This window comes from Metopolophium dirhodum, chromosome 4 (genome assembly GCF_019925205.1).
Source record: "Metopolophium dirhodum isolate CAU chromosome 4, ASM1992520v1, whole genome shotgun sequence".
In the NCBI taxonomy this organism is placed as follows: domain Eukaryota; kingdom Metazoa; phylum Arthropoda; class Insecta; order Hemiptera; family Aphididae; genus Metopolophium; species Metopolophium dirhodum.
Genome location: NC_083563.1, coordinates 27495867 through 27523021, shown reverse-complemented (window position 1 = coordinate 27523021; position 27155 = coordinate 27495867). Strand labels below are relative to the sequence as shown.

Sequence of the window (27155 nt, the reverse complement as noted above, 5' to 3'; positions counted from 1 at the left end):
ATATATTTTAGTTTTTGGGCTCGAAACAAGCACATCTTCAATATCATAATATGATAATAATTGTAAATACATAAATGTTCATTGTTATTTGTGCATTTGCTTGTATTGCACACAATTTATTTTATCTATATTATGATTAATAATAAAAATAATAACTAGACAAAAATATATTATTACATTTTTTTTTATTTATGGATTTTGTTAAATAATACAAGTAAGACATATAACAAGAACATGGTACTAAATTTTGATTTTTCAAATAAGTTAATTTGTAAATATAATAAAAAAAAATTAAATATTAAATAAATAATAAATATAATATAAATTCAAAAAAAAATCAATAGTCAGTTGGACGGATTTGTTTACCAATAATCCTAGTTAAAAAAACAATTATTTTTAATTTAATAAAATTGTTTAACAAAAAAAAAAAAATATATTATTCACCTAGTAACAAAAAGTTTAAGGTGTGATATGAGCATAACTTGATGAGTAATTAACACTACTATATAGATCCGAACCGGCTGGTGAATGATTACCCTAAAAAAATCAATGAAAGAGAAAAAATTAAAAAATTAAAATCATACATATTTAAAACCACTCGAATATTATCATACGAGTAATTTACCTGAACAAATCTATTAAGTTCTTCTTGTGTGTCAAATATCATGACCATGAATGGTGATCCAGGAACATGTTCTCCGGCCCATTTTACTTCAACTCTGTAATCGCCAGGCTCTGTTGGATCAAACTTGCACAGTATAGTTCGGTCTTTTTGGTTTTCGCGTTGCATTTCTACACGGAATGCTCCTGAAATAAACACAAGTTTATAATAATAACATTAGATAATACAATAATAATTAATAATCAATAATGATATTAAAAATAAAACATAAATTATAAATTTAAAAATGTGATAAGTATAATAAAGTGTTTTACCTTTAGGGCCTCTAACCCTGACTGTTAATTGTCCAGCTCCAGCTCCACGAGTATCACATATAAATCTACTTTGGAAAATTGCTAGAACACCGTGTTCAATACCAGGTCCGTACACACGAACTTTACTAGCATCTGGTGCACCACTAACTCGAACAGTAAAAGGACTTCCAGGTACATCCTCACCTAGATTTTTGGTATCACAGTACACAATACACTTTAATTATTATAAAATGTTTATTTATATCATAAAGAAATATACATCCTTGAGATTATTAAACATTTATATACTTTGTGTCAATAGAATATTAGAATATGAGTAATAATAATTAATTAATACAAATTGTTTTAATTATAATTATGTATGTACATTCCAAATAATAAATTGCCCCTACAATATATTATACAGTTATTTATTATACTAACCAGCATATTTAACGGTCAGTGTATGTCTGCCCGATTCTTGTGGTTTCACATTCAATGTGAAAGTACCATCTCCATGGTCATAAAGTTCACAGTAAGCAACTTTATGAGGTCCAATGCAGTGAGCACTTAACTCTCCTGAAATATGCATGTACATTGATAAATGATATATAATTTTATATTTTAAATAATGAACATAAAAACATGTCTTATATTTTATACCTGGACCAGCTCTTCGTGTATCAATAAAACTTCTGATATCTTTTCCAACTGTACCAATACCAAGACCATCTCCAGTGCATAGAACTTTACTAGCATCACAAACACCAGTTACATTAACTTTTAAAGGACAGCCTTTAACTTGTCTGAAATGAGAAAATATATATTATTATAGATCATATACATTTATACAAAGAAAATAGATCTATTTATTTACCTGTGACCCCAAAGCACATTTAATAAATATGCGCCTGGACTTACGGGAGTATATATAGCACTGTACACATTATCGCCTGTTTTTTCGATATTGACTAATATTTCATGCCTAGAGCCTGCTAAGGTAACTACAGGATTACCTAAAATAAAATAATAAAACTATGATAACAATTGAAAAGAAACCGATGAAAATGCAAACAATAGTATTAATATACCAGGTCCTGCTTGTGATCCATCAATTATGAATTCTGCTTGTTGACCACAAGTAGCCGTTGACAGTCCACTTCCAGATAGTACTACTCGTACACCAGCAGCGCCACTTTCTACTAAAGCAGGATATGGCGAACCTGGCAATGGTAGTCCAGCAAAATTCAAGTACAGGGCATGCGGGCCAGATATGTGTGGTGTTAATACACATTTAACATTATCACCAGAGTGATCAATCACTATTGGAACAATTGTTCCTCCTTGACTTTCTAAATGACCATCTAGCTCACCTACGATATAAATAATAAAAATTATAATTAATTTAAAATAACAATATAACAAAACGTATAGTATTTACCAGGACCAGCAACTGATGTATCAAATGCCAATGTTGTAGGAGCATTAACTCCAAGTATAATACGGCTATTTAAATTTGATTCACCAATTGTTAACACTTTAGTCAAATCGACAACCATACATTTATATGGGGATTCACCAACATGTCTTCCATTCCAAACAATGTTTATATCACAAAAACCAATATGGTTTGGAATGAATACAACTTCATAATCTCCTTCATGACCACTTGAAGATTGATTAATTGTCACAGGTATTATTTCAGTTCCATTGCGAATATTAACAACAGGTACAGGATGATAAGATGTGCCCAACGCTGAGATGTAAAATTTTGTTGAAACATCTTTAAGAGCTTTAACAAGACCTGAACCCCAGGCCCGAGGTACTCCTGGGTCAGCTATATGCATTTTTAAAGGAGATCCAGTTATATGATCTTTGCCATAACATATGTTAAAAATATAATCTCCTGGTACTGTGGGGTTTATTTCCACCACATCAATATCTTCATTGAACAATTTTAAATCCACTGGAACATCCTCATTATCTGGACCCAGACAAGTAACTGTAAAATCAGCCAACCCAGCGTTCTTCCGTAATACTGAAAGTTGAAAACACAGTTCATCAAATTCTATTTCAAAAAAATGCTACTGCATACTAACATTTAAATGACATTGGTTTATGAACAACAGCACTGTTCTTCTCTGGAAGACTGTCGATTTTAACTTTACTAGCATCGTGTACATAACTGGTAAATGGTGATCCTTTCAAGTGTTTACCAAAGTGTGTGACATCAATATTATACTGTCCTGAATAATAATAAAATAAATTATATAGTTAAAATTAATAATAAAAATATTAAATAAAGGAAATACTCACCAACTTTAGGAGGCGTGAATTCAACAATCAAGTTCATACCATTTTTGTGTTGATAACATTGGGCTGGTACAGCACTATGTTGCATTCCGGTAATGACAACATCAAATTCATGACTGGATTTACCAGCACTGTCAATTATAAATGTAGACATTTTGTTAGAAATACCTTGGTAAAGTCCTAGACCAACAACTCGAAGTTCAGCTGATGTAGATGGATTTTGTTCTCGGACATTCACCATAAACGGTGACCCATGTACATTAAAATTATTATATTTCACATGAACGTAGTGGGGTACAGGTATTATAGGTTGATATGATACTTGATGGATACCATTAGACTCTACATCTGATGATTTTAGTTTGACATCACGGCCAGCTGCTTTAATTGCCACACATAATTCTCCTTTACCAGCATTTCTTGTATCAACTACACAAAAAATTGTACATCAGTATGTTACCAAAAGTTTTTTTAATGTTTTTTTTTTTTTAACCTTTAAATGATGTAGGTTTATTGCAAATAGCTTCATTGAGTCCACTAACAATGACTAACTCGGAATCTATAACTTGAACTTTCCAAGGATGTTTGGTAATTGGCTGATTTCGATGCATAATTGTTACCATATGAACACCAACAATAGATGGCCGATATGTTACCCGATATAGCCCACTATCATGTTTGTGTAAATTAACAGGTAAAGTCTTATTGTCAGGATCTAATTTCAAAAATAATTTAAATATAGCAGCATTTTTCTTTTTTAAAATAGGTCTTTTGTCAATACAAAAAACCAACCTTTTACGATTACACTAATGGATCCATGATCAGCAATGTGTGGATTAATGTCGAAACGAGCTGGATAACCAAGTTTTACTCGTTGCAATCCTTCTCCGTATGCAGTTATTGAAGAACCAGATACTCCTTTCTTAACTCCATTTAAATCAATAACGTCACAGCTGTACGGACTTCCTGTAAATTTAAATTTAAAAATAATTTCAAAAATATTACAACTTTCAACCTAATATGCAAATATTAATTTTTATTTAAAGGTATTATTTACCCGGTACAATTTCATCATTAAATGTAATATTAACAAAATGTGGTATTGCATTATGAGGGACAAATGTCACATCATATAACCCTCTAGAACAAGCAACTACTTCTGCTTTAACTGTGCCTTTTTGACTGCTAACCACCAATTCCAATGTGCCTTCTCCAGCTTCTGTAGCATCTACACTGAAGGTAACTGGTTTACTAGCCTTTTTAAAAATATTCTATGAGTGCATGTATAAAAATAAAATATAACATGTTATCTGTAAGAAACTTACTTTAGCACTGTCAAGTCCTGTAACTTTTATATTATTTATATTATACGCATTACAAGCAAATGGGCTACCATCGACTGGCTGATCTTCTATAAAAACTTCTATCATATGTCTTCCTGGAAATGGTTTGATTAATTATAAGCTATATTTTGTAAAATATTTTCTTTGTTCATATAAATAGGTTGACATTAATAGTTACCAATTTCATTTGGTGTATAATATGCTCCAATGGCATTGGCCATGATGCTTGTTTTAACATCAACTAGTTGTCCAGATGGTGAAAAGACATTTACTTTGAAATTTGTATCGTTGGATATATCAGGACTTTCTATTTTAATGTCTGCTGTCTTTTTTATGGCACAATATCGAACACCATTTCCGGTTACTGCAACTTGATCAATATCCAATACTCTGCAAGTCAATGGAGACCCTGTATGATAAATAATTAATTAAAAAATTATTTTTAATACATTTTAAATATCATATAATGTTAAATGTATTATAAATATAATTTATTACCTGGAATAGGTTCACCATTGAAACGTACACTCAGACTATGGGGAGCAGCGTCTCGCGGTTTAAAATTAACACGGAACTTAGCATTTCCTTCAGATTGAACATAATTTGGAACATTAACTCCATTCACTGATACTATAATTTCTAAATTACCGGCACCAGCTTCACTAGCATTAACTAAAATAACAGACATTTTAGCTTCTTTTACATCATAAAAAAATAATATATTCTTACTATTAAAATTGACAGGTTTTCCCACAAATCCTGTGTTAATATCTGTAACGCGAACTTTAGAAGCATCATATGCTTTAACTAAAAACGGACTGCCTTCAACGTGTATACCATCTACTTTAACTTCAACACTATGGTCACCTAATTCAAGTAAAATATATCATAATAATATTATACATAATAATAACAATAAAATTAATGACATTGATTATTGGGAAACATAATATAAACTTACCAACATCAACAGGAGTAAATTGAACATTGTGAGTTGATGGTTGAGTAGCAGGTATAAGAGTAACAGGTAAAGAATGCCTAAGAGGTGCTAGAACTTGTACTTGAGGACTACTTTCGCATTGAACAGCAAATGACGCTATTTTACCAACAGCAACTTTATCTTCGGTAGCTGACCAGACAACCACTCTAGCAGCTTCAGAAACAGAGCAAGTAAATGGTGAACCTGAAACGAAAATTGTATATATTTATCAAATCATTGCATAAAATATAAAAAAATATTTTTGAAATTAATTTAAGCTTTTCTTTCATTAGTTATATACAACAAATAATTTTATTTTTGATAATATCAGATATTTATGAGTTTATAACTATATATACAATTTTTAACCTTTACTTTACCTGGTACGTCATGGTTATTAAAACGTAAATGTACAGTATGGACAGTTGGTTGACGAGGTGTAAATGATATAGCATAAGTATGTGGCCCTTGAGCTTGAGCAGAAGTTGGCACTCGACCACCATTTACTGTAACTTCTAAATTGCCTGGACCAGCTTGACTTGTTTCAACTAAAATTTCCCAGATAGATTTACTACTAGATTTACATTTACTACTTAAAATCATAAAATTATATATATTTACCAATAAAAGTGACTTGTTGTCCAACTGTGCCCTTAGGTACTGATTTCACTTTAATAGCTTTGATATCATACACTTTGCAACTAAATGGAGATCCAGCAACTGGAGTTCGAAGATAACTTACAGCAATTTTATGTTCGCCGACAATTTTAGGACAGAACTCAATTTTATATGATTGTGAACCAGATTCTTTTACTTGGGCAGGAACGGCCGACCCGTTAGGACCTATATAATCCTTCATTAGTGTTAGTAACATTATTTGAATAAGAGAAGCGCATAAGCATTAAACAAACATTTTATGATGTTTAAACTATAAAGTAAAATAATGCTTCAAATAAAAATAAAAACCTCAAATCAAAAAAAAATATTTAACATAAGAAGGTAATAAAATGCAATTATATAATGGTTTAATGTGCATAAAGCACCAAATCAAATTGTTTATGTTGTTAAAATGTATTTAATAAAAATATTACCACCAAATAATACAAAACATTAAATTTTTAAAAATTAATACTAAAAAGAAATTACTTATCATAAATATTTTTTTTTTTGTGCTTTGTATAATACATACATTTTTTTAAATTTTTCTATATTAGAAATCAATTAAATTAAGATTAATAATATTAAATTATATCAAAGAATTACTAAGGTGAAAAAAGATTTAGAAAAAAATTATACTAAAAGAAAAAATAACATTTCAATAAGTAGAATTGCTAAAATTAAACTAAAGTTAGTAAAAATTTGATAAAATATTTTTCAATAAATAAGTAGATATTATGCATAATCAGACAACAGACGACTTTGTATATCACTCAATTTACAAGCTCAACAGAATATACAGCATATAATGAATAATTTTTAACTTACAAATACTATTCAACATTTAAATGAAACTAATAAAATTAGAATTAGTTAACTTTTCAACTTTTAAAATATTTTATAATACCTACTGTATTAACTTTTCCAAAATTAAGATTTAAATGTGTTAAAATATGTGACACAGTTATTAATGCAAGTTAAAAATACCTCATAAGAACTCTTTATTGGCCATGCAATTATTTGATGAAAGTGGATTTGTGTAAAGAAGATCAAAAAGTATTACTAATGTGAAGATACACCTAAACTATAACATTAAGTATTAAAAATATGATAATAATATGAACTTATGCAAAAAGAGTTCATTTATTCTGTATTTATTTCTATAAATGTTCATTTATTCTCATTGATAATTTGTATTTAATAATAAAATACAATTGTTGAAAATCCAGTATAGAAACAAATATTCTATTGTTTTCTCAAGTACTAATTAAGTTGCCTAATAATGTAATAATAGAAATGTTTCCACAAGATAAACCTTTAAAAGTACTAATTTATAGCAATTTTTTTTATTTTGTACTTTGATATAACCTGCATTAACTAATAGCTCTTTAATTTATTTCATAGATAAAATATATATATTTTTTTTAGATTAGTTTTATTTAATTGCATTACAATTGAAGGTCTACCACCAAATTAAAATATTAGCGTTAATTGCTGATAGAAATTTTTTTTAAGTTTGTTATTAATAAAAGAGAGAAGTATCAGTATAATCGAGATTTTTGATATCGCCCACCTGTAAAAATATAGACACACATACTTGTAGACAAGCTTTAATTGAAATTCCATACAGTCGTGCTGAGGCAAATATATAGAATGAAAATATTCCAAAGTTAATATCTGATTTGATAACTTACCCTCAACATTAACTTCAATGTCATCCAATGATCCAGATACATTGCTCATAGTGAAATGAGAAGTAGTTGAGACAGGAGCACTAGTCAGTGAAGTACCACTAACTAGCGGTAAATCTCCCTCAACATGAGCAATAAAAGGAGACCCTAAAACAAACATAATTATGAATTTAAAGTAAATAATTGTATAGTTAAATTTAGTTTATTAATAGTACACATTTAAAAATGTATCTAACCTGGGACTGGTTCCTTATTGAAATGGATAGTAATAACATGATCAGTAGGCTGAAGTGGGAGAAAACTAACGGCAAATTTAGCATTGCCTTGTGGATGTACTTGAGTGGGAATATTTGCTCCTCTGGCTGATATAGTGATTTCTAAATTGCCTTCACCTGCTTCACTAGCATCAACTACACAAAATATTAATATTAAATATTAACCATAATACAGTACATAATATTTAAAGTAAGTAGTTTTTAATTATACCAGTGAATTGGAATGTATTTCCAACATGACCCTTAGGCACATGTCCAACTAAAACTTTGCTTGAATCATAAGCTTTAGCCACATAGGGAGTACCATTAACAGCATGTCCATTGTATTCAACTGATATTGAATGGGCTCCAACTTGGAGTGGTGTAAACTCAGCAGTGAAACCTACATTTACATTTCCTGTGACTTTAACTGGAAGTTCAGTGGTCGGTCCTAAAATTTAAAGAAAAATAATTATTACAAAGATAATTAATAAAATAATAAAACAAATAATATTTACCAGTTACAGACACAGACAATTCAGCTGAAGCTGAATTATCAACCATCATATGAAATTTTGCTACTTGGTTAACAGGTATCAACTCCAAACGAGATAAATTAACAGATACACGACTCGTGTCAGATACTGAGCATACAAATGGACATCCTTTAAATAAATTATTATCAAATATTAAAACTTCCTATACTAAATCATTATTACTTTTTTTTAATAATTTAAATTTATTTTTACCTATTACAGTTTCACTGTTAAATTTTATATCAATCATATGAGGTTTAACATGTTCAGGTGTAAAAGATACTAAACATCTTCCACCTCCAACTACAGTCACATGATTTGGTACTTCTCCTTCATTAATCGATATTTCCAATTGGCCTTCACCAGCATCACTAGCATCAACTAAAATGAAAAGGAATATAAAAATATTAATTGATACTAATTATTTAAAAAAAAATTAGTTAAATGATCTATGAAGAAACATTTTATTGTAAAACAAACAATAGACAAATTAGGCGCATTCCATAGTTTCAAAGCTGTAGGCTTTATACCATAAATTGATTAAATGTACATCTATTAGAAAAATTAAAGAAAACACAACAAAGTATGACAAACAGATAAGTACATTTGTATAATTAACTAAGTCATTAACTAAGTATTTAAAACTCTCATGCTCAGTTAGTAAATGTATTAAAACTAAAAAGTAGAATCATAGCTCAAACAATGTTTTAGATGAGGAGGCGGAGTTAGTGAGTTCTGGTTAAATACATATCCCCTCCCTCCCTAGAAAAACTCTAAATACACCACTTTACAAATATACTATGTTAAACATTTGTTTTATGTGTTATGATACCAATATAAAAGAGAATTATTATAACATATTCTCTTAAACTAACCTCTGAATTGACAAGGTTGACCAACAACAGCATCGGAAACATCGGTCACTCTTATCAGGGCTGAATTGTATCCTTTAGCTAATAGTGTACCAGTTCCAAGTTTATGGCCAGCCACACTAACATCAACTAAATGTGTTCCCACTTCAACCACAATGAATTCTAATCTAAATATTCCATTTCCTCCTTCATTAATAATTTTAGCTTGTATATTACGTTTGGTTGGACCTTAAAAATATGTAAATCACATTTAGTAGATTTTAAGTAATGCGTTAAGTATTTATTTGACATATTTAAAAAAAAAAATAGGTCAGTATTAAACTACATTAACATACTTAATACATTAACTTGTATATCTTCTCGATGAAAACCAATAGCACTTATTTGAAATATTGCTACTGAATCAACAGGTACTAATTTTACAGCATCGCCAAGGACGCTTAATTTTGGACTATATGATCCTCCACTCATGATTGTTACTTCCCAGGGACTCCCTATAAATAAATAAATTAGTTAATTAGGCACATCAATAATAATAGGAATCTTTTTTTTCTGTATAAATATAGCTATTCAGTACCGAACCTATTATAACCTTATTAATTATTTAAGTAACTGAGGTGTTAAATTACATGCACAATTTAAAATATAATACATTATTATATAATATTAAAAAAAAAACAATAACCTAAATCATAATCTTAATTATACCTACTATTAATTAAAATAATTAAAATACATAACAGTAAATTCACAAGATCTCAAAATCATTAAATTATTAATTGTACAATACTATTAAAATTTATAATTTATATTGTACAGAATAATTTTTAGGGGTTTTAGAACATGAATAAAATATATTGTATGTTCATACGAAAAATCAATAATAACCAATTACATTTAAAATTAACATAATTTACTTAATACCTACTTATTTAATTGTGAACATGTTTTCAAATATGAAAGGAAAAAGTACCTAATATATTATGAAAATAACATAATGATTTTGATTAATTATACTTATTACTTTTTTTTTACAAGTAATTAAAAATAATGTGTTGATACAGTAGGATCACCAAGCATGGTTTATAACTTACTGTAGTGAAAACATTAAGTATGTCTTTGTTGTATTAGAACCAAGTAATATAAATGAGCACACAAAATATAATGGTTAGATTTCAATTTGAAAATGAATAATTCAAAACCATTATTGCAACACATCTTATTAAAAAAAAAACACGTGGGCGTGTATCTGAATTGATGATTCACATTACAAAACATGAACAGTGAACACCTTAAGAATTTTCTAATAGTTGGGTCGGAAATGTATAGCATTAAATCAGTTGAATAAAAATGTACCTAATTATTTTGTTTAAGATAAGTATTTATATAATTTAATAATTTATTGTATATTTAAATATAATATTTATTTATCCAAGTAACAAACAATATGAATATGAACAAATGTAGTAAAAATGTACAACTTTATATAAAAACAACTAAATTATTAACATTCTAATTTATAGTAATATGAATCTAAAATTTAAAAATGTACAAATTTCTAATAGGTTTGAAATATTGATTAATTTATAAAAATATTAAAATGTTATTAAAAATTATAAACTCTTAAATGTATAGGTGCAATTCTATTAAATGCTATATGAATAATAAACTAATAAACACTATTATTATAGTTATTTTTTTTTTTTTTTTATTGGGTAACCCGCGGCAACATAGGCCATTGGGTGTGGGGGAGGGCACTGTAGGTTTTTAAATTGGGTGGGTTGATACACGTGTGTGTTTTTGGCAGAATTTCTAATGGGGCACCCGTAGGTTTCTGCCGTGCCCCGGGTGGGGGGATGGCAGCACTTATTCTCCGGACACCGTGACTTGCCCGAAGAAAAATGCCGCCCGCGGCCAAGGTATCAAACTCGGGTCGGCTGCGTTGCAGCCGACGCCTTAGTCCGCTCGGCCAGTCCGTCCCCCCCCAAAAAAAAAATATATAGTTATTTTTATATTGCTTTAGTAAACCTAGTACATTTTATAACATTAACACAGTTAATATACAAATTTTAATTTAAGTTATTATTATAAAAATTAGTGAACTGAATCATACCTCATAAAATTATACACCTATGTCTTATACCTATATCTAGATGGCTAAATAATTATTTAAAAGATGTCATTTGTTTTTTATAATTAATACATTTCTTAAATACTAAAATTCAGAAATTATGCAAATATTACACTCTATGACAAATATATGTTTTTTAATAATATTTTTGTCAAATTATTTCAGTTTAGAAAGTAGTTTTTGCAAGTAAAGATTTCTATTATATTACTTAAATTAGATATTTATCTATAGTACATCTTTCACATACTATGCATATTAAATTGTATTGGTATTTACTGTAATTATTAATTAAATTTAAAAATAAAAAATGTAATCATACGGTTTTGAGGTAATACATTTGTTTTTTAAAAGTATTGGTATCCTGATAGAAAATACAACACAATATTTTAAGATGAAGCACAATTAAAACCTTGTTGAATAGTACAAATTGAATAGCTAACCATGATACCTATAGTTGTACCTTCGTTAGGACCCTACAAAAAAAAAAGTTGTATCATGTATGTAGTTTGTCAATATCAGAACCAAAATAATCAATCAAATTTTTAAAACAAATATTTTGGTGAACTAACTAATAACTGAATACCTATACATTTCTAACCAGATTTAATTGGTCATATTGTTCAAATTTAACATCAATGAGTACTACCTATTTTACCAAACACCAGGCTATGGGCTGCGAGTAAAAAAAATTAAACATTACTTTTATATAAACTTCAGCGAATAATCCTTCTTTATTTCACTTTGAGCAATGTATCGAGACAGTACACAATAACGCGAATTAAAAAACATTTTACTAATATTTAAACTAAAAACATAAACTAGGGAAAAAAATTAAATTACGAAAAAAAACCTAAAAAAAAAAAAACAATAATTACAAAACGAACCATACACACCACTACTAATCACGATAAATAAACCACCGACCTGTTGCATCTACTAGTTTGACGTGTACATGATAAAAATATCGATATCTTCATCGACACGATATTTGCGTTTACCGATTTACAAGACGCGCTATTGGAATGGCTAGAAGAGTATTTTAAGATAATATTCACATCATTCATAAAGCCTAATACAGTTTCAATGCACGTCACCCGTGTTATTAATTATAACTTTAATTTAATAATAATACGTAACACCCCATTTGGGTGTGAATGTGGAATATAATATAATATACGTATATACAAAATAATTGTGCGCGGGTAGTATCTATATTAATGCTTTCTGTAAATCGACGATCCTTGTGGGTGTACAGCACACAACTATCGATGGTTGTAATAAATTCCAAAGACACAGGCGCGCCAACTGGAATGTCTTCCGGCATCGAATTTCCCTCCAAGAATTTAAAATATGTCGACAATATTCATAATATGTTACTATTATTATAACCCGAATAACGCCATAATATTGTGAATCGACGAATCGTAAATGGAATTATAATTCATAATCATAGAATCAGAATTTCTACTTGCACTTTTTGGTATTTAATCATCATGACATCGTTCAAGTCGCACAAGTAGTTATTGAATATTGGGTACGTATCTACGCTAATACGTACTGAATTCAAAGATATTAAGATAATAAGCCGCGGACTCAATTCAAACATTGGTGTAGTGAAGGGTACACGCGGGTACACGGCGTGTACCCACTAACTAATTTTATTTTTATGCATGTACCCACCCTTAACGAAAATCGTGGTACGCCGGTTAAGTGTAGCCCCCCAATTTATTTTTTTACAGTAATTAAGGCGTGTACCCATTAACTTTTTTAGGACTACATCACTGTCTAACACATAAAAGTAGCACGGACTCAATTCAATATCACCGTCAAATACTGGATGCCTAAACGTGGCACTCACAATGTGCAGAGTCTCAGTTCACATGATATTTTATGAAAAGGTTTGGCGAATTTACGAGATAGGAGATCCATCGTAGCTACCGAAAAATAAAAAAGTAAAATCATGTATAGTAATTTAATATATTGTGTGGCAAGGATGGGAAGTGAAGTTTTTTAGTCTCGTGGTCGTTTACGGCAAAAGCGAGGAATGCAATTCACCAAATACTGAAATTGACTTCCCCCTATAGTCAAACATAGTATTTTTTTGCTGGTCGACTTTTTGTTGTTCTTGTGAGTTGTGAGTGAGTAATTTCTAAATTTTTCCAAAAGTTAAAGACTGCAATTATGTTTAAATTGAATTTTGAGAAATTGTGCCTCGTTTTCTTTTAACACCTATCAATACCTATCTAATTGGCATACTGAAATGTATAAGCTATTATTGTTATAACTATGTACCTATACAAAATATTATGTATCTATGTTTAATATGTACATTCGAATAATCTATAATTGGCTTGTAATACCTTTGTATCGATTAAAATTGTTTTTTCTTCAAGAATTTAGTAAACAATGGAAAATTGAATGGGCTGCAAATGTAAACTGGGACCGGGTCCGGAAAACATATTGCCAGTAATAAAAAGGCCAATTCATAAAATATTTTTTCTAATGAAATCACGTTCTCGATGGTTGTAAACATATCCGATCTGAGAATTTTGAAGGAAAACATGCTTAAAAGATATAAAAAGAACGACAAATCCTACATAGGTATAAAAAATTAACATGAATTAATATTTTAAAATAAATTATATTATAATTACTTACAAAAAGTATTTGATATGATGAGTATCTCACTCAACTAAGAATTTTCATGAATTATTTATTGATATTAAAAAACCAAGCAATTAATTTACTTTAAACTGTATAAGACATAGGTGAATTGTACTAATAAACTATATGAGGTATAATAGTCAATAGAATGATAGATAAGTGATAACTTATAATACTATTTGCAACTAAAGACTTCATCAGATTTATTTATACGTCTAAGTTTGAAATACGCACACATTTTATAATGTACTTTATTTTAGTGTTTGATTTCACTATACCACTCCCCGATAAATTTCCTGCGGGCGCCCATGTACCCATAGGTGGAAATCCATCAAAATTTTAGGGGGAGGGGCTAACATTATTTACATCAATGTGAGCGGGGAGGCTTCGATCCTACAAAACTAAAAAAAGGAGTGGGCTTGACGGGACTTTTGGTGGGGCTAAGCCCCCTCAATACCCTCCCCCCGATTTCCACCAATGCATGTACCTACGCACATGCCACATATATATTTAAAATAATTTAAACGTATTTTTAGTGGCTACCTACTATCTAAACAGTGATTCTTAACACTAATTGTTTTAAAAACTCACATTATTTTATGACATTATAAAACAACATTTTTTTCCAACTTTTAACCATTATATTTAAAAATAGTTTACTTTTTTTAATAACAATATAACAACATGACATCATAAATTTAAGATTCTGAGATGAACACGAAAATTAGTAATTCTTGATTTTCAACTTTGGAGGTTGTTTTGGTAGCAAAGCGTCGGGAAAAGCAAAAAAATCATTTTTATACAAAACCAGTTTTCGACAAAATTGATTTTATTTTTTGTAATAACTCAAAAACAAGTAACCGTAGATACTTTAAAATAACACAAAATAATAATTTCTAAAATATAAAAGTATAAAATTTTATTTTATACACACAATTATATTTTTAAATGCAAGGTTTTTGGCAAAAATTTAATTAAACCTACTGTATTACTATTTACTAGTAGTTAAACTACCAGCAATAATATCATAAAATATACTTAGTAATATAGGCTAACAGAGTTTTTTGTATACAATGATATTATAATATCACGGTATTCAAATTTAACACAATAAGTCAATAACACATCATCTATTACAAAAATCTAGGTAAAATGTCCACGATAAAAATATCCGGGGTAAAATTGTTCTAAATAACCTTTTTTTGGCAAAATTGTTTTTAATCAAAAATAGGATAAAATACGGATGAAATAGATTGTTTATGTGTAATAAACCTAATTCAAAATATTATATTTATAACATTGATTTATATTTTTTAATAAACAACTACCTAATATTTGTTTTTTTTTCATAAGTAGGATTATTAATATTAGGTAGGTATTAAAATTTAAAAGTTGTAAATTACTTATAATTTATAAAAGTCAATGATATAAACATTTAAAAAAATGTCCATACTTTTTTATTATTTTTATACTCTACATACTATATATTTTTTTTATTTTTCTTGCAAATTAACATACATTTTTTTCTCATTGTAGTCCAATTTCTCTTTGACCTAATTTAACTAGTTAATACAAATTAATTAACTAATTTATGTTTCTCTCTTTTTCAATTTCGATACTCTCGTTTTTTTGATTACGGACATTTTCACCATGGACGCATGATTTCTAAAATTTTTATTAGTGACAGTTGTAGACTACCCCATTACAATGACCCACTCGAGTACTCGACACCTGATGAACAGCAGATCAGTACTCACTTGCCCATATTTATTAATTTCATATTCAAGCGGAACATTTTCAGGATCATATCGATAATGACAAGTTATAATAATTATAAGTATTTCAATTTAGATCATTGTAATATGTTGGTCCACTACTCAGCTTATCTTAACTTTAAATACTTATAACTAATTAGTAATTAACTATACTCGTTCAAAATATTAATTTTGTATATATATATATATGTAATTTAAATATAAGTATACATATTGGAACATTTTGTTTTGATCAAATATCATCGAATTGTGTAAAAAAAATGTTTTCAAAAATGTTAACTGTTTTGGAAATAATGGTTGTCCTACGTTTAAAATATCATATAGGTATATTATAATATTTAATTTTTGTACTACAGTCAAACAATTTTCCATAAAGGAACCCAGAAGAATGCAATTTAATTAGATGATAGGATCATTTGAACCAAATAATAACAAACATTTTACATGTTTTTCTGAATGTTTATATTTTCATTTTCTAACATTTTGAAAATATTTTGACTTGTTTTGAGCTATTAACAAACAATTTCAATTCTCAATTTTTTTAGTTTTTTTTTCTATAAATATCATTATAATTTTATTTGTTGAGCCAAAAAGCGTGAAAATTTAATACAAGGCTCCTGATATATTGTTACAGTAGCAGTTGAAAAATATTAAAATACATAGGCACAATTTTTTTTATAAGCATTTAAAGTTCGAATTTTGACGATACTTATAAAATTGAAAATTTACAAATTATTCAGTAGTTAAAAATGTATAAAATGTTCAACTTTTATAGCTATAAAGGATTGAAAATTTAAAACAAGGTTCCACGTAAATAGATTATAATATATAAATTACTTTATTCACAATAATATCATTAAATGTATTTACTTAGTAATATCATATAGGCTGACTGACCGTCTTCGCTCAGAATCGTTTTTTTTTATATACAATGATGTTATATCATTGAATTCAAATTTAACACCATACATTACGATTACAGTGACCCACTGGCCACTTATCACCTACAACTAACTGTACAGCAGTGCGACACCCACTTGCCCACCTTTTTTATTCGAATACTACTATGAATACTTTTGAAAAAAATTACTTAAATACGTATTCTGAATAACATTTTTGTATTTTTTATTCATTAAAAAATTGTTTATTTTAACTAAAGAAAATAGTTTCACTTTGTGACGAAACAAATTTTTCTGTTAAAAATCGGCACATTATAATAGTCAAAAACAATAGTTTTTCTCTTTGAATGAAATATGATTGACCCACGTTAATTCCATTAACACTATTCCAAAACTGACAAATATTAACGGGGGGAGGGGGGGGAGAATTTTTGAATACGTATACGGAAAACTTGTATACTCATTTATTTGAATACGTTTCCAAAAACAAAATATAAATATTCTTTACAAGACTGACGCCACTGTATAATATGCCTAAATATACTTTAATATTTTCAATATTTTACCTACATTTATAAATTATATTAAATTAATAAAGCAATACGTTTGTATATTGCTTAGGTACTTGTATATTTTTGAAAGGTTTGATGCAAATAGTGGTATGCCGGAATCGGATACATATATGTATTATTTGCTAAGTAAAAAAATACAGATGTACTCCACACATGAATTATGACACTTTACATACATGTGGTAAATTTTAGTTGAGTTTTAATGGTGTTTTATTTTTAATTTTAAAACTGTGATGAATCATAGGTATAGTTCAATAGTTGTATAGACAAACAAATTTGGGCAGAGTTTTATTGATCAATATAAATCGGTATATTATGTTTAAACTTTTTAATCTCATATAATTTACTTAGGGCTATGAGCTATTATTTTATATATAACATAAATAAAGTAATAACTACTAACAAAGGGTCATAAGTTTATAACTGTGACAAATTTCATAATAAATAGTAGGTAAAGTAATGTAATATTAGATAAACTGTTTCGTAACACGTTTTTTTTACGTATGTAGCTATTAGTGTTTATCTCAATAATTTAATTATTTACAGTGAGTACCTACCATAAATCATTATTCATTAAAATACATAGTAAATAGATACCTTTATGGCTATATTTGGTAGGTATCATCTGCATGTTAGATGACTGTCATACATAAATAACGTAATTAATTACCTATATATAAAAGCATTGCTTGTAATGACATAATATTGGTAAATACGACGTGAGTTTCATGTGAAATAAATAATAATTAATAAAGCACTAATAGGTATTATATACGAAATCTATCAATTATAATTTATAACTTTTAACTTACTAATAAGGTAATGTAAAAATAGCCTAGAAGGGAGTAGGTACCGAGTAAACATAGCCCAATAATATTATAAGTCTACGGTAGTAAAGGACCCAAAGACATGATTATGAGTAAATATTAATAATAATCAGATCTATGAAGGGAGACCTAATACGAGACAAATTCATAAAAAGGTTAATTTTATTAAATTATTATAAATATTAAATGCCTACCTAGTACCTATATACTGAGATGTAGGTATACAAAGTATAGGTACAAGAAGGTACTAAAGTACCTACACTTCATTTAATACTTATGAATTAGCCTGACTTTTTTTACTGTTTTATAATTAACTATAGGTAGCTACCTAGATAATTACCTACCTATACAAATACTAACTATTGTAATAATATATTATGCTCTCAAAACACATTACATTTTTCAGTAAAAGTTAATGGACATAAAATGTATAATTATAATTTTAAACTCTATTCAACTAATTAAATCTTGTTAACTTACATGTGGGAATTTTCTTTCTCAATATTTTTTAACAATAATGAATACATTAAAATATATTACCTGGTACTTGTTCGTTGTTAAATTTCATATCAACTAAATGAATAAGTGCTTTATGTGGTACAAATGATGCTAAAAATTTTTGATTGCCCAAATTTCGAACAAAACTAGTGACATGTCCTCCATTTACAAGAATTTCCAGGTTACCAGAGCCTGCCCCTGATCCATCAACTAGACAGTAAAGTTTATAATCAAGTGTTAGAAACCATCTTAAAAATTTTTATTTATAATTATGATTCAACTTTTATAATTATTCGTTAATAATTACTTTCAAATTCTACTGGTTCACCCACCACTCCATTTGGTATATGGCCAACTTTAATGGCGTACACATCATATGCGTGACTCCTGAGAAAACAGTATTTAAATAAACAATGGTAAAATGTTTAAACAAACAAGGTAAAAACTGTATTATTTTAGTTATTTTATATCATTAGATGCATATAAATTAATAATTATAAATACATTAAACAATTTTTCATTAACACAAATGTTTTGTATATTATAATCTTATATTGACTTTAAATTTACCTGAATGGAGAACCAGTAACTTTAATACCATTAATTTTCACATCAATTGAATGTTCTCCGATTTGTTCAGCTGTAAACTGTGCCATAACATGACCTTGCGCGATGTTCCTAGACATTCTTACAGGAATCATCTTATTTGATGGACCTATAGCATTTCATATATACCTATTATGTAAAAAAATAAACGAAATATTTGTGACCATGAAATTAACATACCAATCACTGTGACATTAATATTGGCTAGTGCCTCGTCAGAATTTATGTAAATTGTTGAATATCTATTTATGGGCATGAGTTGCATATTTTCTCCAAAAACTATATCTGTAAAAAAATAATAGATGTATGAAAATAAATCCATTGTTAGAAATAAATAATAAAAAAAGCTACTCTTACCATTATTTTTTGATTTTGACGGAGACAAAGCACTTTTAGGTGATACATAACTATGATTTGGAGATAGGGAACTAGGAATATTTAAATGTAATGGTGATGAGATGCTATGAAATCCAGATTCCGAATGGTTGGTTGTCTATTAAATAAATATCAAAAAATATCAAAAAATAAACAAGTATATTATTATTAAAAATTAAACATACTTTATACACATTACTATGTAGATGATTAATAGGAGAAGAAGTGAATTTTGGCGATTGCAAAGGTGAAATAGGTCTAAGAAGGCCAATTTTATTATATTCACTAGAAGAAGTAAAGTCATCTAAAAAAAATTAAAATATAATTTATAACCTTAGTATCATAAATATGAAATTCTTAACGTCTTACTGAAAGCAGAAGAGCTGTTTCCATTGACTAATTTTGTAGGTGCTGAAAAATAAATATGTTTTCTTAAGTAATTATAGTACCTATTTACGAATTACTACGTAGGTAGGTAGTATTTATGCACATAATATGTATAGGTATTATACTATTGGTACGACCCAACATATTTATTTCAAGTTATTTAATACTTTAGCAGTTTTGAATCATAAGTAATACACAATTATTTTATAATAAAGATACTTATACAATATTTAATTTAATTTCAAAATAAAACTTACTCATACTTCTGTGTCGCTTTATATCTTCTTTTGTACCCACTCTTAGAGGAAATGGACTACCTACAATATATTTTAAATAAATAAATAATATTGCATATAGGTAGAGTTCAATATGACAATATGTTTATACCTAACCATATTTATGATATTGGTATTATAAAGATAGGTATGTTTATAAGTTAAAAACATTTCTAAAATTGTTAACAAATATAATAGAATTATTATTAGGTACGGTATTATATAGTTTGATTCAATAATAATCACATTGATCATAATTTTGGACAACAGATTTTTTTTAAATGCATTGTCATTTTTTAATTTTAATTAACTAGCCAAGGTCAAAAGACAAAAGTTATTATTTTATTTTATTATTTTGAAGTTTTAAAGAAATACGAAAAAATGGTACCTATAGGCTATATGTATAAAGTGTATGGTAAAAGTATTTTTTTATTAAAATGGTTATAAGTTAAGTTTAACTATTATAAGATTTAATAATAAGCATGCACTCCTTCACATATTGATATTGTTAGTCATTATGTACAATACAAAATGTATACAACTAATAAATATCATACGAAATGGATGAATAGTTTTTCTAGCGTCGACTGTCGAAGGCATACAGGGGCCGCCGCCACCTCTCAAACCTGTATTTCTAAGAAATTGCAACTACAAAAAAAACCTATTATAATAACGAAAGTTTTCTGAAAATTATGACTTAGCACCCCTCCCCCTCAACCAGAACCTGTAGCCGTCACCGAGGACAAACATTAAAATAGTTGATAAATATATAGAAGGAAGTAATTTTATGAAATTCAATTGATTGATAAAACTTTAAAGTAAATTTTATAGTAGGTATTAAATTGTTACTAAGGCACTTATTAAGAATAACAGTACTTAATTAAGTTTTTTCACATTTTATATTACTTTTTCGACCTTTTATATGTTACACTTGCCTTTAACAGTTGCCCCGTTGAAGTAAACATAAATTTTGTATTTTCCGGGTCTTCTAGTGTGTAGAGAGACATTATAAATAGAATTTCCTAAATGGTCAATCGTATGTGGAAGTGACTGTTTATCGTGAACGATGTCAATTTCAATTTTTCCCAGACCACCCGTTCCTCTGGCGTCTAAAGTCCAATTTACTATACTTCCGGCAATAGCTGGTCTATCCAAGCCAAGCAACTATACAATAAAACAATGGAATACAATTATTTAGTCCGTATAGTCTTTCGACGTTTCCTAATTCCTTTAATTTGTTTTACTTTAATTCCGTTCGGGTCGAACACAAAACACGTGTATGGACTGCCCTGAATTAACTGTCCGCGGTGTTTCACGGCAATGGTCCATTCTCCCGGTTCGTCAGGTTGAAATGTCGTCCGGTAAGCGTCTCCCGATTCTTTTACTGGACATTCTAATTCTCGGCCATCCGGACTCATTGCCAATACTTGAATATTTTGAGCTTTAGCGCCGTTACAATTTATCTGGAAATAAAAATGTAAAACCACAAAAAATAAATACTTCAAACTTTAGATACGGGCTATTGCATTTGCACGAATGTGCACTGGAAACTCACCTGGACTTCGACGATAGATCCAACTGCACATGGCTCCATACCAGAGTGTTTGATTTCGGACACTTCAGGCATAGCTCGTATAAACATTGGGCACCCTTGGATCACATCGTCGCCATTGAAAATCGTTACCTGTGCGATAAACACAAACATTAAATATTGAAACCACGAACCGTGTCGACTACGTATATAATATACACATGCAGCCGGGGGAAAACAAATGCATACTTTATACATTCCAATTATGAGTGGCACGAACGTGCATGTACCACCATTGGATTTTAAATTCAAATTACACGGTATGGTATTGAGTTCCGGTCCAATTATTTCCACCGTGACATCGTTTGGGTCTACTTCTGCATCCAAAAATGTCACTTTAAAACTAGTCTAAAAAAATTTCATTGATTTATTATATTACGTCAATTTTAATTAACATTTACTTATGACCAACATAATATAATATTGTTTTTATTAAATTAACCTACTGGTTTATATACTCTGGTTGTGTGGGTGTCACTATGGGCGCGCACGGTATGCGATGGTCTGGTGCGTGGTTTTACCCATTGGAAATTAGACACATAAGACATCATACCTAAATGTGAAGCATTCAGACCGGACACGTCTTTGGCTTTCAACAGCGGTTCGACGCCTAACTTTTTACCAGCATTCATTCCTGTGTACGAATAGTGTTAATATACTTTTTTTAGTTAAGAAAATACAAGCAAATGTTTCACTAATTAAACATATATACACCATGATACATACCAGCGTTTAAGTTGGACTCCCAGACATCGGGGTCGTCATATTTTTGGTACTTGGCCGGGACGCCGAGAGATTTTGTTAACTCACACAATACAATACCGTCCTTCCAGTCAGTCTAAAATATACAAATCGATGAATTTGCATGTTTGTTTTCGAACGAACGAAAAACACTTACCGTGAAATTAGACACCGTGTGAGTTTTCAGTTGACTATTCACCCAGTTCAGAGTGGCCTTAGTACCAGGACTCTTATCTTTCATAAAATAGGACAGATACGTCATGCCCGATAGTTCGTCTAGATAAGGCGAAGCTAAATATTCGGGTTCAAGCACCATGGGAATGCTGAAACGATCTCGGGCCAATTCCATAGCACGGCGGCAGTTATTCACGCTATCACTCGGATCCAAATTTTTCCAATGGGGAAACAATCCAGGTTCACAGTAATCCAACAAAGACGAAAGACATATTCCGGAATTCCAATCTGTGGTGAAATTATTCACGCGGCATTCCGGTAGTACAGACTATTTATACGTAACCAATAAATTAGTAATTATGATTTTACAATTGTTAACATAATATGAACATAGGTATATTAAATTATACATTTGTAGGCGTAGATATATACGCGAACGAAGTTATTATACCTTGAGCCAAGCCAACATGAGCTTTTTAGGTGGAAATTTTGATCGCCCGATTTGATAACGAACAATCAGTGACCAAATAAGTCCTAGAATTAATTTCAGATTCCCATTAACTATGTCTTCATTTCCTAAAAAAAAAAACGATATGCCGTAAGACAAGAAAAACAATCTAAACGTAATATGAAAGTGTAATAGGCATAATTAAGTATTTTTTTTTTTTTGGCTTCCATCGACACGGGTAAAGTTTATACTTTATAAATTAAAATATTAGGTCATTAATGCTAAATAACCGGCAGGATGTTCGAAACATATTTACTTCAAGGTGCCTCTATTATTATACTTTTAGTTGATGCAAATATGTGTACTTGTAAAAAATATGGGGATATGCTCCGCCTATATGGCTATATAGTAGGTACCTATAATTGTGTCCGATATCGTAATATCATTCATATAATATGAAAAATTATCCGATCATATTATTATAGAAGCATGGCGATTCTAGTATAGCATGTGAGGTCAATACACCCACATGATTAACTATTGCATACTTCGCTCAGTGTTTTGTATAACACTCCCTATTTGGCAATACTACCCAACACCTGTTCGACGTCAAAAACAAAAAAATCATAATTCAATACGAAAATAACCCGCAGATAGCAATTGACGAAGTTAACCCAAGTTGTTTGTATTCGAACGATTATATTTAATATTATATTAATGTTTAATCGAAGGCAGATTATCTGCGTAACACACGATGAGCGTGGTGCGTGGTATCGGTATGCTGTATGCAAATGCATCACCTACGGCCTACGTCTTATCATGCAGGAAAATGACTTGCATAACGGGTTAATATACGATTCACGATCTAAGAAATGTGCAAATAATTATTTATTATATCCCCCGATTAGAATCAAAAGAAAAAAATAATTATGATTTGAGAAAATCATCTTAAATACCTTAAATTGATTTGAGAAAACAGAAAACGATTTTTTAATAAAAATAAAAAAAATAATACTATTCTATTAAAAGCAGGCGTTGTTATTATATATTTTTTTAAACTAATAATACCATTTTTAATGGGTTATTAGATGACTGTTGAGGGATTTTAGGTAAGAGATTGGGAATGGAATGCACCACCAGCAGCGCATGCATGTATGATCGAAAGGATAAAATATAAACATGTCTTGGGACCTAAAATCTAATACACACAGCCAAAAGTTAATTGGAAATCGCGATGTTTTTCCGACCACTTACACAGCCACAAAATCCGATAACAGACTCGTCCGGAACGAATTGCAAAGGCCTCCGATAGTAATTAGGTATACCTATAATCTATATACTGATGTAAATATAGTGTGTATTATGTATAGTTGGCGGGTAGAGGTCAAAAGTATATAATAAAATAATATCGTGGATAAAATATAATACATGTCGCGGTGCCTAAAATCTATTGCACACAACCAAAAGCTAAAATGAAATCGCGAGGTTTTTCCGGCCACTTGCCCAGTTACATAGTCCAATAAAAGGCTCCCTCCCCCCAGAACCAACTACAAAGGCCTCCGATAATAATTAGTTACCTATAAACTGATGTAAATCTAGTGTATATTATAATATAGTTGGCGGATAGAGGTACTTACCTATGTTGACCAGCTTGACGCCGTCGTCCGCGATCGCGGCCAGGGCTTTGGACACGTTCTCTAACATCTGGTGCCGGTTGCCAGGGCTGTGATTCCACGCGAACGCCTTGCGCTTCTGCAAGCTTTCCACCAATTCGCAGAGGACTCGACCGTCGCGCAAGTCTTCTGCGAGGTTCGCCACCCGGTCGGCGGCCGGCACGTGCTCGTTCACCCAGTTCCTGAACGTGTGCGCCTGTATGTCCACCCACTGATCCTCGTGACCCTTGATCTGCATCGTCTTGGCGGCGTGGCCCTCCGGGCTGCGGGCCACCAATCCGATGTGGGACGATAATCGCGACGGCGCGGCGGGGTCGGTGCGCATCATGTTCGGCGCGCTGCTGAAGTCATACTGAACCGTCTATATATTATGAACAGCCGCCGCGCCGAGAGAAATCGTTAACAATATATAAAATTATATTATTATTCGGTTGGGCGTGGGTCCCGCCGCCGCCGCCGCCGCCGCACCAGACGAGGTATATAGGTACCTGCAGCAGTCCGTCGCTCGAAATGGAAAGTGAACGTGGCTCCCACCACGGCGACCGGTTGCGCTATTACGTACAGGTATACTTTAATATTTGTATACAAACGTGCGACAAGAGACGAGTGCGTATGTGTGCTACGCTACAGTGTACATCACCTATATTGCATACAGTATGTGTCGCGCATCATTCTCCAGCTGTCCCTTGTCTTTTGCTGTTTCCTCTTGTTTTTGATGTTCCTAGAAAACTATTTCACTGCAGCATAATAATATATATAAACATATAATATAATAATATTGTGCATTGCATTATTATTAGTATTATTTATTTTATTGATCAGTAACAAGAATATGTATATAATTATATAAACCGACTATTAATTATTATAACACCTAGTATTCAATTTACCTATTATAAACTATAAATTATAATACATTGTATATTAATCTATTAATTTGTTATACTTACATATTATTATAACTATTGAATTTATGAAAATGTATAATAATTGTTTCTTGTACTTTCAAATATTGTAATGTTTACTTAACTTTGGGCAACAGCCCGTATTTTTGAAAATGTATTAAAATGGATGGTGTGCGGGTAAAAGAGAATACCTTTCCAAGTCGATTTGGCGGTCATTCGATCATAAGCAATCTTGTAACTTGTAATTTTCTACGGTAGTTTTTATTTTAAAAATATTTCCTTTTCAAATTTTTTTCCCATTTTAATAATTATTTATGAAAAATGCAAAAACCCATCACAGTTAATACACATTGTATTCAGCCGTTTTTTTCGCTTCCCGAGTAGTGATTTAATTTTACAAACACACCATTAATATTTAAATATTTGTTTTATAGTATTTTTCATCTTCCTTATAAATTTTGAACAAAAAAAATGTACCAATATATTTGTTTTCACGATTACATAAATGAGAATACATAAAAAATTGAATACTATTTAATATATTTTATATTAAACAATTATATTCTAATACGGTTGGGAAAGTTTTGAAGTTTCCGAAAGAAGCAGGTCGTGGGTTAGACCACGATGGATATAATTTAATAATTATACTATCATGGTATATAATATATTAAGCGAACCGTTGTTATATGTACGGCTTGACGAGTATTACATATTTACATCACATTGAGACACTCTGTATACAAGATTATTTTACCACCGTACGTTCATAGTGTATTTTGTATAGTATTATGTACACAGAGTGTCTAAAAAGTCAGTAACACGTATAAGATGGTATATAGATATGTCCGTTGAGTTCTGCGCACATACTCGTATTATCAGTTAAAACTTTTTGTGATTTTATATGAATCATAATCGTTATGATGAATATAGTGGTTATATTTTGTTTACCGAAAAACTGTTTATAAGGGTACGATAGGGTTATTATTCTATATTACTCTATGGTAAGAATAACTAAGGACGGTGTTCAGCTAGGCGCGATGAAGAAAATTACAAA

The 27155-nt window shown here is 29.9% G+C and overlaps 1 protein-coding gene across 4 annotated transcripts; it reads right to left on the bottom strand.

Annotated features, from left to right (window-relative positions):
• Positions 1–166: 166 nt before the first annotated feature.
• Positions 167–25598, bottom strand: LOC132942440 (filamin-A). 4 transcript variants are annotated; one of them, XM_061010813.1, is made up of 45 exons: positions 25161–25556; positions 23527–23651; positions 23059–23403; positions 22887–22998; positions 22607–22794; positions 22350–22508; positions 22125–22253; positions 21814–22032; positions 21501–21733; positions 20552–20607; positions 20277–20318; positions 20093–20211; positions 19890–20025; positions 19713–19817; positions 19497–19641; positions 19234–19313; positions 18969–19136; positions 9896–10054; positions 9564–9788; positions 8902–9069; positions 8671–8817; positions 8385–8603; positions 8135–8308; positions 7902–8045; positions 6172–6393; positions 5931–6098; positions 5533–5754; positions 5301–5438; positions 5070–5243; positions 4750–4980; positions 4554–4666; positions 4286–4484; positions 4021–4194; positions 3722–3943; positions 3232–3657; positions 3015–3161; positions 2357–2953; positions 2007–2288; positions 1793–1931; positions 1579–1721; positions 1360–1494; positions 937–1119; positions 626–807; positions 445–537; positions 167–374 (listed from the first exon to the last, which is right to left on the bottom strand). In XM_061010813.1, the coding sequence occupies exons 1-44, from the start codon at positions 25522–25524 to the stop codon at positions 460–462; spliced, it is 8136 nt and encodes a 2711-aa protein (XP_060866796.1). In that variant the 5' UTR covers positions 25525–25556; the 3' UTR covers positions 167–374; positions 445–459. The 4 variants fall into 4 exon arrangements, with proteins under 4 accessions (XP_060866796.1, XP_060866795.1, XP_060866797.1 ...); XM_061010812.1 differs by having other exon boundaries at positions 167–537; XM_061010814.1 differs by lacking the exons at positions 18969–19136; positions 19234–19313; positions 19497–19641; ... (12 more) ...; positions 23527–23651; positions 25161–25556 and adding an exon at positions 12392–12589 and having other exon boundaries at positions 167–537.
• Between the last annotated feature and the right edge of the window lie 1557 nt (positions 25599–27155).

Bases quoted from the DNA above. Each gene is read 5' to 3' on its own strand.
- LOC132942440 (XM_061010812.1), bottom strand. From the start codon at position 25,524: ATGATGCGCACCGACCCCGCCGCGCCGTCGCGATTATCGTCCCACATC. The intron at 20,319-20,551 runs GTAAGTTTTATT...TTTATTTTTCAG, and splicing joins AAAGCGACACAGAAGTATGA to CACCTACAAAATTAGTCAAT. The intron at 1,120-1,359 runs GTTAGTATAATA...CCAAAAATCTAG, and splicing joins ACTGACCGTTAAATATGCTG to GTGAGGATGTACCTGGAAGT.